This window comes from Lampris incognitus, chromosome 4 (genome assembly GCF_029633865.1).
Source record: "Lampris incognitus isolate fLamInc1 chromosome 4, fLamInc1.hap2, whole genome shotgun sequence".
NCBI classification, from domain to species: domain Eukaryota; kingdom Metazoa; phylum Chordata; class Actinopteri; order Lampriformes; family Lampridae; genus Lampris; species Lampris incognitus.
The window spans coordinates 68116084-68129815 of NC_079214.1; the positions used below are offsets into that span (position 1 = coordinate 68116084).

At 46.8% G+C, this 13732-nt stretch overlaps 1 protein-coding gene across 1 annotated transcript in view; it reads left to right on the forward strand.

Annotated features, from left to right (window-relative positions):
• The window catches only part of plekha7b (pleckstrin homology domain containing, family A member 7b), a 176292-nt gene extending 163565 nt beyond the window's left edge, over positions 1-12727 (forward strand). The window contains exons 26-29 of the mRNA XM_056278536.1: positions 2124-2257; positions 2488-2693; positions 6735-6884; positions 12401-12727. Coding sequence (XP_056134511.1) covers positions 2124-2257; positions 2488-2693; positions 6735-6871 — 477 coding nt within the window. The 3' untranslated portion in view covers positions 6872-6884; positions 12401-12727. The remainder of the gene's footprint in view (positions 1-2123; positions 2258-2487; positions 2694-6734; positions 6885-12400) is intronic.
• The last annotated feature ends 1005 nt before the right edge of the window (positions 12728-13732 follow it).

Here is a 13732-nt window from a genome sequence, read left to right on the forward strand (position 1 = left end):
CAGGATACCTTGTATCAGTGTTGCATGTACACCATGCACATGTACAGTTGTGAATCATCTGCATAATTATGGTAATTTATTTTGTGTTTCTGTATAACATGCGCGAGTGAGAGCATATAGAGATTGAATAGTAATGGTCCAAGAATCGAACCTTGGGGTACCCCACACATTATTCCCACTTTGTCTGAGGAAAATTCTCCAAGAGACACAAAGAACTGCCTGTCCTGTATGTATGTTCTAAACCGGTTGGGAACCGGGCCAGAGAGGCCGACTCATTTTATAATCTCTCCATAGCAAAATGTCATGTTCAACAGTGTTGAAGGTGGCACTGAGATCCAGGAGCACAAGAACAGATATTTTTTTAGAATCTGTGTTCATATGCATATCGTTCTTAAGTGCTGCAGGAAATATATCTGCCTGAAGGGAGCAGCTAATAATTTTTAAACCATCATGTGCTAAGCAATTAAAAACATTTTTTTTAAAATGTGGTAGGGAGAGCATCCGAGCAGCAGGTGGAGGACCTGAGCTGCCCAACAATATTGTCTAGGTAAAACAGTCAGGATAAAGATCACAAGAACATAAATAAATCATTAAATACTGAACCCGATAAAAAAAAAAAAAACAAGTGAAATAAAAGTTATAAAAGACAAATATAAAATTGGCCAACAACGGATTTACTCTAAAAAAAACCTTCCTGTAAAAATAGATTTTAAGAAGTGATTTAAAAGAAGGCAGTGAGGTTGCTAGCCTAATTACCTCAGGTAGGGAGTTCCAGAGCTGTGGGGCTCTTACAGAAAACGCCCGGTCACCTTTAGTAACAAGGCTGGCTGAGGGAACAGGTAAAAAGGACCTGCCTGAGGAGTGCAGGCAGCGGCCAGGCCCATGGGTTGTGAGTAAATCAGTGATATATGTAGGAGCGAGACCATGCAGGGCTTTAACAGTAACTAGTAAAAGTTTGAAATCCATCCTATACCTAACTGATAGCTAGTGAAGCATTGCAAGAATGGAAGTGATGTGTTCATGTCTATTTGAATTTGTTAACAGTCTGGCAGCTGAGTTTTGGACAAGCTGGACGCGGGAGATGAACTTTTGACTGAGCCCTGAATACAGGGAATAATCCAGACGTGACAAAATGAGTGCATGGATGACTTTTTCAAGGTCCTTTTGAGATAGAACATTTTTATTTTTTGCAATGTTCCTGGTTTGGAGAAAGCAATACTGTACTACTTTGGTGATGTGTGTGTCAAAACAGAGCCCAGAGTCAAACAATACACCGAAATTATGGGCGGCGTGCTTGACATTGGCGGATAGGTTCTCTAGACTCTTTTCCAGGTCGCCAGTTAGGTTAGGTGGGCCAAATAACAGGACCTCAGATTTGGAATCATTGAGCTGAAGGAAGTTTTATGACATCCAGCATGTAATATCGGAGCCACAAGCCATCACACACGAGAATTCATCCGTGTCACCACCAGCAAGTGGGACATAAAGTAGGGCGTCGTCCACATAACAGTGAAAATTATGATCGCAGATGATCTGACCCAAGGGAAGCATGTAAATGGAAATTAATATTGAATATGAAATAATATGGGCATTTGGACATAACGTTTATGTATTTTTGATTTGTTGCATGTGAACGTGTGCTGACCCGGGATTTTACATTTCACAACTGTTTCTATATATTTTGAAATAGATTGAGAGAATCCTTCGCATTTCACAATCAGCACTGTCTCTTTATCTAGTGCCCTACAGAAGCTCATTTTCAGGTATTAGGAATGTGCAATACAGTTAACTTTATGTAGTGTGTTTCACTGACTCCTAGAAGCATTGCTTAAAAATGCTAACAAGTTCTTCTTCAAAGATTTCAAAAATCACTTTTTCTCAGGCATTATTTAGGTGGCCCAAAGAGAAGCCCAACTTGTGTTGAGTCAGACGTGCCTCTTGGATGTTGTATAAACTAAAAGAATTGTCTGACAAAGGCTTTTGGTGCATTTTATATTATTTTATACAGAACACATAAACATGAAATACACACATACATTAAAATACACTATATAAATATAGAGCTTGGGTTATATATGATGTTTATATAAGGGTTTATTTGTTGGTTTTATTTAATTTTGTAGCTGTCTAAGCCTCAGAAGGTGCTAATCCCTGAGCGTTACGTGGACTCAGAACCAGAGGAGACCCTTAGTCCTCAGGAGGTGGAGGAGCGCCATCGTAAGGTGGAGCGCATCAAGAGCATTATTGCCAAGTCCAGGTAAGAAGAAAAACAGAAAGGCAAAGAAACTTTAAAATGCATTTATACTGTCTCTGGGTTATGGATTGGGTGGCAGGGTTGCCGTCAGTAGTTAGACAGTCTTCCTGCTAGATACCCAGGGTTCAAGACATTGTGAATACCAGAATACCAGTTGTGCTGTTCTGTAGCTTATCCTGCACTCTAATGTCTTCAGAAATAAATAAAATGCCAAAATCTCTTATTGTTGTCAGGATTATCGATGCATCAGATATCAATGCAGGTGTTCTGCTATTACGTGTCTGTGACAGTGTGCAAAACCTAGCACCATCGGTGTCTCTGGACAAGCCGGAGGTGGGGCTGCTAGGCCTGGACTCAGCTCTGCAGGAGCAGGAGAGGATCATAACCATGTCCTATGCTCTCGCCTCCGAGGCCTCCCTCAAGAGCAAACAGGTTGCGGGTAGGTCGATCTCTCTCCTCGCCATACTGCATCTCTAATGTTCTTTGAACCTTTAACCTGTTCCTCCTCTACCTTCTGCAGAGGTTTTAAATATCGGTATGGCAACAGAAGTACTTTCAGGAATAATATCTTTATCTTAAAAAGAAAGAAAGAGAGAAAGAAGAGGCGCCGGTTCTGACGGTATCAGTAACACCTTCCCGGCATCCGTCTGATGTCCTTTGATTGAGAAAAGGAACACAGAGAGGGGAAACAGCCTTTGAAGAATGGCGGCTGACGATGTAGGATGATATGAAGATAGGTGCAAAAAGCCAAGCAATCAGAACATTCATTTCTTAATAAGCGAACATTATTCCTTATTAGGGCGAGCCGTAAGAAGCCGCGTAGTCTCTAATTGCAATCCGTGTAGACTCGTTCGCATGAGGGGCGGAATCTCTTGATGAGGACACTTTGTGTGCTGATCAATGACCCAGTCAAACTATGCTAACCCGGGCCCCCCCCCCTCCCTCCCCCTCTCCCCCCGGCTCGCCCCCACCCCCCGCTTCCCATAGCTGTCTCTTTGAACGTAGCTCTGAACCTGCATAAAAGACACTCAGCTCTCACTTTTCATCTCCTTCTTCCTCTGCAGCAGGCAGGCGAGATCATTTTCACAGTAGCGGCAGTAGATCTTAAGACGAGCCTCTCTCTCTCTCTCTCTCTCTCTCTCCCTCTCTCTCTCTCTCTCTCTCTCTCTCTCTCTCACACACACACACACACACACACACGTATGTATACACACATCTCTTGTCACACACAGTAACGCTCGCTGTCAGCGTGCGAGGGCGCTTAATATGCACGGCGAAGCAAAGTCAACAATTATAACATTATTTTCAGCATCGAGCGGTGTCAGAGAATATAAGTCGTGGCACCTTGTCAGCCGCGTCTGAACCGCTGACGTCTCTCTCCCTTTGGTGTGGAAAAAGTGAGGTGCACTTTCAGAACCCCCCAAATTAAAAGAAGAGTCTTTTTCTGAGGGGGTTATGCATGAGAGACTTCAGTAATGCCAACATAAAAGGAGACGAGGGGGAAATGGACAGCATTTTTTATTATTTTAAAGATGTATTTAAGACGTCTTTCGTTTGTTTCATATAGCTAAAAGATGTATTTTTGAGTATGTTTTTCAAGTCATTGTCACATTCTCTCTCTTAATGACTACAACAGCGAACGTAATAACGGAGAATTTCATGATTAGTCCTCCGTAAATAATAATAAATGGACGTCAGAAATGTGTACAACGTAGCGTGTGAAAAGGGGCATTGTGTTTTTCACATTTCAGAGGGGGGAATGTGAGCCCAGAAAAGTCCTGTCTGTCCGCAGACGTGTGTTCTTCACCTGAGTTCGGGGCTTTGATCCGAGGACTGAGTCTTGTTATTGACCACATGGAGGCACAAGCTGTGTGTTGTCTGTAACACAATATAAACCAGTGGCGGCTGGTGCTAACAAATTTTTTTTTGGGGGGGGGGCACTATTTACCTTGGTGCAGCACACCTGACAGCTGCTGTAATGTCCACACAGTCACAGTTACTAAGGATAATGTAGCCTATAGGACAATCTATAGGCTGTGTGGACCCCCCCCCCCCAACAACAAAAAATTTGTTAGCATCAGACACCACTGATATATAGACCATCATTTACAAATCATGTAAAGCCAAAAGCTCATTATTTATGGCATCTCTGGAAAAAAGGGACATTTTCTGTAGGCAAAACTGCGCCCATTTCTCTGGGCACCAAGACAACAGGTGAGACATGTTTAGAGTAAAGCCCCCTACAGACTGCGTGATTTGGACCGTCTCAGATGAAAGCTGACTAAACGTGGAGATGTCTTTGGTGGTGGCTCCCAAACGGTGGTCCTACGTCGCACTGTGAGACAGATTCAAAGACCGCCATTATTTCTGTCTGGCGACCGAAGACAACCTGGGACAAAAGTCTGACAGTGTCAGAAATGTAGGACGACCATCTTTCTTTTCTCTTTTGTTTTTGGATTTTCCCCTCTTTTCTGCCCAGTTGTACCCGGCCAATTACCCCACTCTTCTGAGCCGCCCTGGTCTCTGCTCCACCCCCTCTGCCGATCCGGGGAGGGCTGCAGACTACCACATGCCTCCTCCAATACATGTGGAGTCACCAGCCGCTTCTTTTCACCTGACAGTGAGGAGTTTCACCAGGGGGATGTCGCGCGTGGGAGGATCATGCTGTTACCCCCAGTCCCCCCCCCCCAAACAGGCGCCCTGACCAACCAGAGGAGGCGCTAGTGCAGCGACCGGGACACATATCCACATCCGCCTTCCCACCCGCAGACACAGCCAATTGTGTCTGTAGGGACGCCCGACCAAGCCGGAGGTAACACGGGGATTCGAACCGCCGATCCCCGCGTTGGTAGGCAACCCACTACGCTACCCGGACGCCACAAAAGTGACATTTTGTGTATGTAAAACTGCACCCATTTCTCTGCATACCAAGACTCAACAGTGGAGACGTGTTCAGTAAGACCACGAGGGCAGGATGTGAATACATGGAAACGATGAGGTGAAAGGGGGAGTCAGTGTTGGGAGTTTCACTGACTCGCGTGTTCTGTTGGCTACAATATACGTAGTCCCAACCAAGAGAGAAAGGGTTGCATTTCCAGCAGTATTAAAAAAAAAGACAAAAAAACCCAAACAGTTTTGGAGGTTCAGAGTGTCCCGGAAGTCACAGATTACCTCATTTTGGTTTATTGACCTGTTCACATGAAACTGACTCATTTAAAAGTCTGATGGGGTCTGTGAAAGCTGCGTCTGTGACCCTATAAAAAGCACTGCGTCAAACCAGGCTTGTGAAATATTCATACACACAATATTAATAAGAATAAATATTAATACCGAGACAACGATTTACTGAAAACAAGGCATTTGAGATGTTTACTCGGTTCCCTGCTTTTACACCTCTTGTTCATTAACTCTGGTCACAGTTAATTGGCAGACGTTGACACTTGCTTTCAGACAGGAAGTAACCATCCCAGCAGCAGTAGGCCTGGGCAGTAACGGGTGTGGGGGGGGGTGTCAGTCAGGACAGACATAACGGGTGGAATAAGGAGGTGTGTCGGTCAGCACAGACAAGCTGGCATGATCGCTGATGGCCTTGGGGACCAAAGAGGTTGCAGATTTAGATCTGAATGTGTTGCTTTCTTTATGTCACAGCTGAGCTTTCTGTGGTTTGAAAAACCTCAAGGTATGTTTTCAAAGGAAACAATATAAAGATAATGATAATAAAGAAAAAGATAATATAGATAATAATAATAAAGATAATATAATAAAGATAATAATAATAAAGATAAAGATAATAATAACAATAATAAAGATAATAATAATAAAGATATTATAATAAAAATAAAGATAATAAAGATAATATAATAAAGATAATAAAGATAATAATAATAAAGATTATATAATAAAGATAATAATAAAGATAATAATAATAAAGATAAAGATAATAATAACAATAATAAAGATAATAATAATAAAGATATTATAATAAAAATAAAGATAATAAAGATAATATAATAAAGATAATAAAGATAATAATAATAAAGATTATATAATAAAGATAATAATAATAAAGATAATATAATAAAGATAATATAATAAAGATAAAAATAATAAAAATAATAATAAAGCTAATATAATAAAGATAAAGATAATAATAATAAAGATATTATAATAATAAAGATAAAGATAATAAAGATAATAATAATAAAGATAATATAATAAAGATAATATAATAAAGGAAATAATAGATGGGTGTTTTGGAGATTTCCAGTTGATACTGTTCTGAAGTGTCTTTGGTTACTGGGAGAACACAGGACACGGTCAATACAATTTGACCACTGTCTTCGTTATGTGTGCAGCCTCGGTCACATGCCCGACTCCCAGCTCTGCTGTTCCTGAGCGGCAACTTTCCCCTCACGACTAATGACTCATGTTGTTTTTTTCCTCCCCTCTCCTTTTTTCCTCTCCCTGTCTTCTCCTCTAGTTCCACAGCAGGCTAACATCTCCACTCCTCCTCCGCCTCCTCCTCTTCCTCCTACTCCTCCTCCTCCTCTGCCTCCTCCCGTTTCTCCAGCGCCGCCCCCTCCTCTTAGCAACGGAATTCACTACACGTTTGTCTAATCAGAGGAGTAAAGTAAGGACTAACTGCATGCTTATGTTGCTAACCTGATCAGGGCTTTGCTAATTCCCTCTAACCAGGAGCTGCTGCATGCACCCCCGCTGCACGATCTGCTCTGTTGTGACTGTACAGCATACACATCTCATCTAGGTTGTATAACCCCCACCCCACCCCCCAGCATTCCCATTATAATCAACACACACACATCTGTACGCAGTCTGCTTAGTCTGTGTAAATTGTTTTGTTTTGTTTTTTCTTTCGTTTTCCATCGCTCCGCCAAAATATTTATAGACGGTTGAGACAGGAACAGGTTGAAACAAACACTGCAACGTGCAACATAGTGTGTAATTAACAAAGGAGTGAGACACCTTGTGATTTGGCACTTTGATAGTTGGGTAGGCGGCACAGCTGCATTTCACTGCACCAATTGGCCCGCCGTCTATGGACTGCCAGCCGTGAGATAAAAGCATCGTACCCCGGCCCGAGTCATCAAGCTCCAGAGTAAGAATTCATTCATTCCAAGTCAGCCGCTTCTCCAGGCTCGGGTCGCGGTGGAAGCAAGTGAAGTAGGGCACTCCAGACGTCCCTCTCCCCAGCAACGCCCTCCAGCTCCTCCTGCGGGATCCCAAGGCGTTTCCAGGCCAGATTGGACATGTAGTCCCTCAAGTTAGTTCTGGGTCTACCCCGGGGTCTTCTAACAGTTGGTCGTACCCGGTAAACCTCCAAAGGTAGGCGCCCAGGAGGCATCCTGATCAGATACCCGAACCACCTCAACTGGCTCCTTTTGATGCGAAGTAGCAGCGGCTCTACTCCGAGCTCCCTCTGGATGTCCGAGCTCCTCACCCTATCTCTAAGGCTGAACCCAGACACCCTACGGAGGAAACTCATTTCAGCCGCTTGTATTCGCGATCTCACCCTTTCGGTCACTACCCAAAGCTCATGACCATAGGTGAGAGTTGGAACGAAGATTGACTGGTAAATTGAGAGCTTTGCCTTCCAGCTCAGCTCCCTCTTCACCACAACGGTCCGGTACAACGTTCGCATTACTGCTGATGCTGCATCAATCCACTTGTCAATCTCCCGCTCCATCCTACCCTCACTCGTGAACAAGACCCTGAGATAATTGAACTCCTTCACTTGAGGCAACAACTCATCCCCAACCCGGAGGGAGCAATCCACCATATTCTGGTACAGAACCATGGCCTCAGACTTGGAGGTGCTGACTCTCATCCCAGCCATTTCACACTCAGCTGCAAACCAGAGAAGAAATTGGTCCTAAATGGCCCCCCTAAAAAAACAAGACAGTAGTGATGCAATTTTAGTCCTACTTTTACAGACAGAAGCAAAAAGATATAAACAACATCCCTCTCTTTGGAATGATCTCTTAAGATTTCCCAAATCCAATGGTAATATGGAGAGCTCTAGAAGTGTCATAACCCATCGGGACTTCCCATCAGATGGCACTGAGACAAAGATGTGGTGTGGTGGAGATGCTGAACAATGCGGGACTCATGAAAAGAGATCAACTTGTTCTGAAAGGAATACTTTTTGTGACTGGTTTTATCTTGGATCCATTTGGAAGTCTTGTCTGGGTCAGAGACCTTCCATATGTAGACCCTCCTTCTCTGCAGAAATGAAAGGTCCTGCAACATTTCACTTGCTGAAATATTGACAAATATAATAGCAGTGGTTTAGGTCCTTCAAAAATATTGGTTAGTAGAATGCTAAAAAAGGCGACAGAAAACGTGTTAAAGTTTGGAAATACTTTACAGGGGGGTGCCGTGTCAGGGACAATATTGCTGTTTTGTAAATGCCTGAGTGCAGTCTCAAGACACATCATTCCCCCAAGTTTCATTACAACTGGACTGGTGGTGTCTGATAGATTGAGAATGATGGAGAGCGACCCATAGTCACCGTCCCCGACCTATGGTGTCAAGCCACAATCAAACTTTGATTGCCTTAACATCACATCGACTACTGCTCACATTGATTTTCCCACCACTCACGGAGAGGTAACGCAAAAGCAAGCTGCCTGCTGCATGTTGCTGGCTTTCCATGACTGGATGTTGCTTGGTTTCCAGGACTGGATGGTGCTGGGTTTCAAGGACTGGTTGTTGCTGGGGTTCCAGGACTGCATGTTGCTGGGTTTCCAGGAATGGTTGTTGCTGGGGTTCCAGGACTTCATGTTGCTAGGGTTCCAGGACTGCATCTTGCTGGGTTTCCAGGACTGCATGTTGCTGGGTTTCCAGGACCGCATGTTGCTAAGGTTCCAGGACTGCATGTTGCTAGGGTTCCAGGACTGCACGTTGCTGGGTTTCCAGGACTGCATGTTGCTGGAGTTCCAGGACTTCATGTTGCTAGGTTTCCAGGACTCCATGTTGCTGGGGTTCCAGGACTGCATGTTGCTAGGGTTCCAGGACTGCATGTTGCTAGGGTTCCAGGACTGCATGTTGCTGGTTTTCCAGGACTGCATGTTGCTGGGGTTCCAGGACTGCATGTTGCTGGAGTTCCAGGACTTCATGTTGCTGGGTTTCCAGGAGCGCATGTTGCTGGGGTTCCAGGAGCGCATGTTGCTGGGGTTCCAGGACTGCACGTTGCTTGGTTTCCAGGACTGCATGTTGCTAAGGTTCCAGGACTGGATGTTGCTGGGTTTCCAGGACCGCATGTTGCTAAGGTTCCAGGACCGCATGTTGCTAAGGTTCCAGGACTGCATGTTGCTGGGTTTCCAGGACCGCATGCTGCTGGGTTTCCAGGACTGGATGTTGCTGGGTTTCCAGGAATGGTTGTTGCTGGGGTTCCAGGACTGCATGTTGCTAGGGTTCCAGGACTGCATGTTGATGGGTTTCCAGGACTGCATGTTGCTGGGTTTCCAGGACCGCATGTTGCTAAGGTTCCAGGACTGCATGTTGCTAGGGTTCCAGGACTGCACGTTGCTGGGTTTCCAGGACTGCATGTTGCTGGAGTTCCAGGACTTCATGTTGCTAGGTTTCCAGGACTCCATGTTGCTGGGTTTCAAGGACCGCATGTTGCTAAAGTTCCAGGACCGCATGTTGCTAAGGTTCCAGGACTGCATGTTGCTGGGTTTCCAGGACTGCATGTTGCTGGGTTTCCAGGACCGCATGTTGCTGGGTTTCCAGGACTGGATGTTGTTGGGTTTCCAGGACTGCATGTTGCTGGGTTTCCAGGACTGCATGTTGCTAGGGTTCAAGGACCGCATGTTGCTGGGTTTCCAGGACTGCATGTTGCTGGGTTTCCAGGACTGGATGTTGCTGGGTTTCCAGGACTGCATGTTGCTGGGTTTCCAGGACTCCATGTTGCTGGGTTTCCAGGACTGCATGTTGCTGGGTTTCCAGGACTGCATGTTGCTGGGTTTCCAGGACTCCATGTTGCTGGAGTTCAAGGACTGGATGTTGCTATAGATGGAACAGCTATTAAGTTTATTGCCCTTGGTGTGGGCGAGGATGCATTTGGGTATCTCTCGCGATATCACAGCAGAAACCCCAAATTTGGAATGAATGAAAACCATTTGATTATTGATATCGTATCCAGATGACCCGGGTCTACACAAGGCCCAGGGGTGGTGGGAGAAAACTACCATACACCATCATAATTTAATGTTGCTGGTCCACTAGCACGGTGATCCATACCTTCATCACAGTGACCTGATGATAGTCACATAGCTATAATGTTTATCACTGCAGGTTAGATACTACACTGGTAACACGGTTTCTCATCTCTATTGTTTTGAATGTGGAATGGCAAATGGGGGGGGGGGGGGGCAGCACGGTGGTGCAGTGGTTAGCAAGGTCGCCACACAGCAAGAAGGTCCTGGGTTCGAGCCGCGGGGTAGCCCAACCTTGGGGGTCGTCCCGGGTCGTCCTCTGTGTGGAGTTTGCATGTTCTCCCCGTGTCTGTGTGGTTTCCTCCGGGGGCTCCGGTTTCCTCCCACAGTCCAAAGTTATGTAGTTCAGGTGAATTGGTCATACTAAATTGTCCCTAGGTGTGTGTGTGTGTGTGTGTGTGTGTGTGTGTGTGTGTGTGTGTGTGTGTGTGTGTGTGTGTGTGTGTGTGTGTGTGTTTCGGCCCTGTGATGGTCTGGCGGCCTGTCCAGGATGTCTCCCCGCCTGCCACCCAGTGACTGCTGGGATAGGCTCCAGCCTCTGGCGACCTCATTTGGGCTAAGCGGCTTGGATAATGATGGATGGAGGGCAGATGGGTGGACAGTTTACAGCTTAACAATGCAGAAAGTAGCAGGACGTTTAGTTGTAATTTGTTCGTTTGCATGTTTGTGGCTTGCATGGTGGCTTATATGTGGCTGTGTCTTGCTTGCAGAAGATGCTCCTTTGCTGTCCTTGATTGATGTGGTTTGGTGTGTTCACTGTGGACGGTGGATGGAGTTTAAATTGACCAAGGCAGCTGTTGGCTGTCCCATAAGATAATGGATCATATGGCTCAGTGTAACAAAGACATGTAGGTCAGGTGAATCAGCTGTACTACATTGTCCCTAGGTGTGTGTGTGTGTGTGTGTGTGTGTGTTGGCCCTTTGGTGGCCTGGCGGTCTGTCCAGGGTGTCTCCCTGCCTGCCGCCCAATGACTGCTGGGATAGGCTCCAGCAGCCCGCGACCCTGAGTAAGGATAAGCAGTTCGGTTGATGGATGGATGGATGGATGGATGGATGGATGGATGGATGTATGTATGTATGGATGTATGTTTTGGTCATGTCACACAGACAGAAAGCACCTCTGGGGCGTCCGGGTAGCGTAGCGGTCTATTCTGTTGCCTACCAACACGGGGATCGCCGGTTCGAATCCCCGTGTTACCTCCGGCTTGGTCCGGCGTCCCTACAAACACAATTGGCCGTGTTTGTGGGTGGGAAGCCTGATGTGAGTGTGTGTCCTGGTCGCTGCACTAGCGCCTCCTCTGGTCGGTCGGGGCACCTGTCCGGGGGGGAGGGGGAACTGGGGGGAACAGCGTGATCCTCCCCCACTTACTACATCCCCCTGGTGAAACTCCTCACTGTCAGGTGAAAAGAAGCGGCTGGCGACTCCACATGTATGGGAGGAGGCATGTGGTAGTCTGCAGCCCTCCCCGGATCAGCAGAGGGGGCGGAGCCGAGACCAGGACGGCTTGGAGGAGTGGGGTAATTGGCCAGGTAAAATTGGGGAGAAAAAAAAGAAAAGAAACCCCCCCCCACATCATATCACACACACACACACACACACCACCTGTTCAGTCGGGTGTAGCTGTTAGACTCATACAGAACAGTGATCGGTGTTGTGGTTTTGCAGCACACGATCAAAGTACAGGAAGACCTGCACCCGGTCGGTCTTCCAGTATCCCCGTGGCTCCGTCAGCCCGCAGGCCACATCACTGACACCACCAAGTCCCTTGGTGTCGCCTCTGCTGTCAGAGCCCCGAGGGACCCTCTCAGTTCGGCGGAGCCACTTCCGGCCGGGTGGCTACGTCATTCTTGTGAAGTAACGCCCGTCCCCGCGCTGTTAACGTTGTGTGTCCTGTCCCGTCTCCCTCAGCCCAAGCCATCTCTGGACACTGAGACGCCGGACGCCGTTCCCCCGGGGACAACGCCTGCTGTTTCGGGAGGGTTTCGTCTGCATCCGGCGCGGGAGGAGGATTCCATAGCAAGGGGGCAGTTACGCGGTAGAGGAACTGTAGCAAAGATATTTAGCCACACTAAGAACTCTACGGCGTGTGCAGGACTGACGTGGGGGAGCACCCGTGGGTGCCGAGAAGCTATTTTTGTGAGAAGAAGACGTAAAGGGGCCTTGGCTGCGGAGGCTGCTGCGCTTATTAACTCTGGAAGTGTAACAAATGTTAATCAATAATAAAATTATTTTACACACGCCATTGCACTTCGTACGCCGTGTCATTATGAACAAGTGACCAGGGTGTTTGTGGAGGTGTGGAGGAGGTGCTTCTACCTCGCGGGGGCGTCTCACGCGGGGGGACGCCACACTCTTCAGAGGTTCTGGCGGAGGTACGAATTGTGTGGTGACCCAGGTAGTTTAATCAGAAGTGGGGTGGGATCCTGACACCAAGTCCCTGGAGGGACGGGGTGTGGGTGTTCTGCGCCGCCGGTCTCGTACCAGCTCGCCCAGGTGGCGCCGATCGTTGCTCAGGTCGGGATGAGAAGAACCTGTAGCACGTCGCCTGGACGGCTGCACGGTGGACACGTAGGAAGACAAAATGTGAATATTAAAGATATGGACCTGTTATTTGACTCATCTAACGTTGATTCATTCACACCTCATGTCTTCATTTAAAGTCTGCTACATCAGCTCGTCCAGGTCATCAAGTCTCCCAGGTCATCAGGTCTTCCAGGTCATCAGGTCTCCCAGGTCATCAGGTCTTCCAGGTCATCAGGTCGTCCAGGTCATCAAGTCTTCCAGGTCATCAAGTCTTCCAGGTCATCAAGTCTCCCAGGTCATCAGGTCGTCCAGGTCATCAAGTCTTCCAGGTCATCAAGTCTTCCAGATCAAGGTCATCAAATCTTCCAAGTCAAGGTCATCAAGTCTCCCATGTCATCAGGTCTCCCAGGTCATCAAGTCTTCCAGGTCATCAGGTCTTCCAGGTCATCAGGTCTTCCAGATCAAGGTCATCAAATCTTCCAAGTCAAGGTCATCAAGTCTCCCAGGTCATCAGGTCTCCCAGGTCATCAAGTCTTCCAGGTCATCAGGTCTCCCAGGTCATCAAGTCTTCCAGGTCAAGGTCATCAAGTCTTCCAAGTCAAGGTCATCAAGTCTCCCAGGTCATCAAGTCTTCCAGGTCATCAACTCTCCCAGGTCATCAAGTGTCTCAGGTCCATAGTCGAGTCACCAAATATTTAAAGGAACTTTAAAGAACAT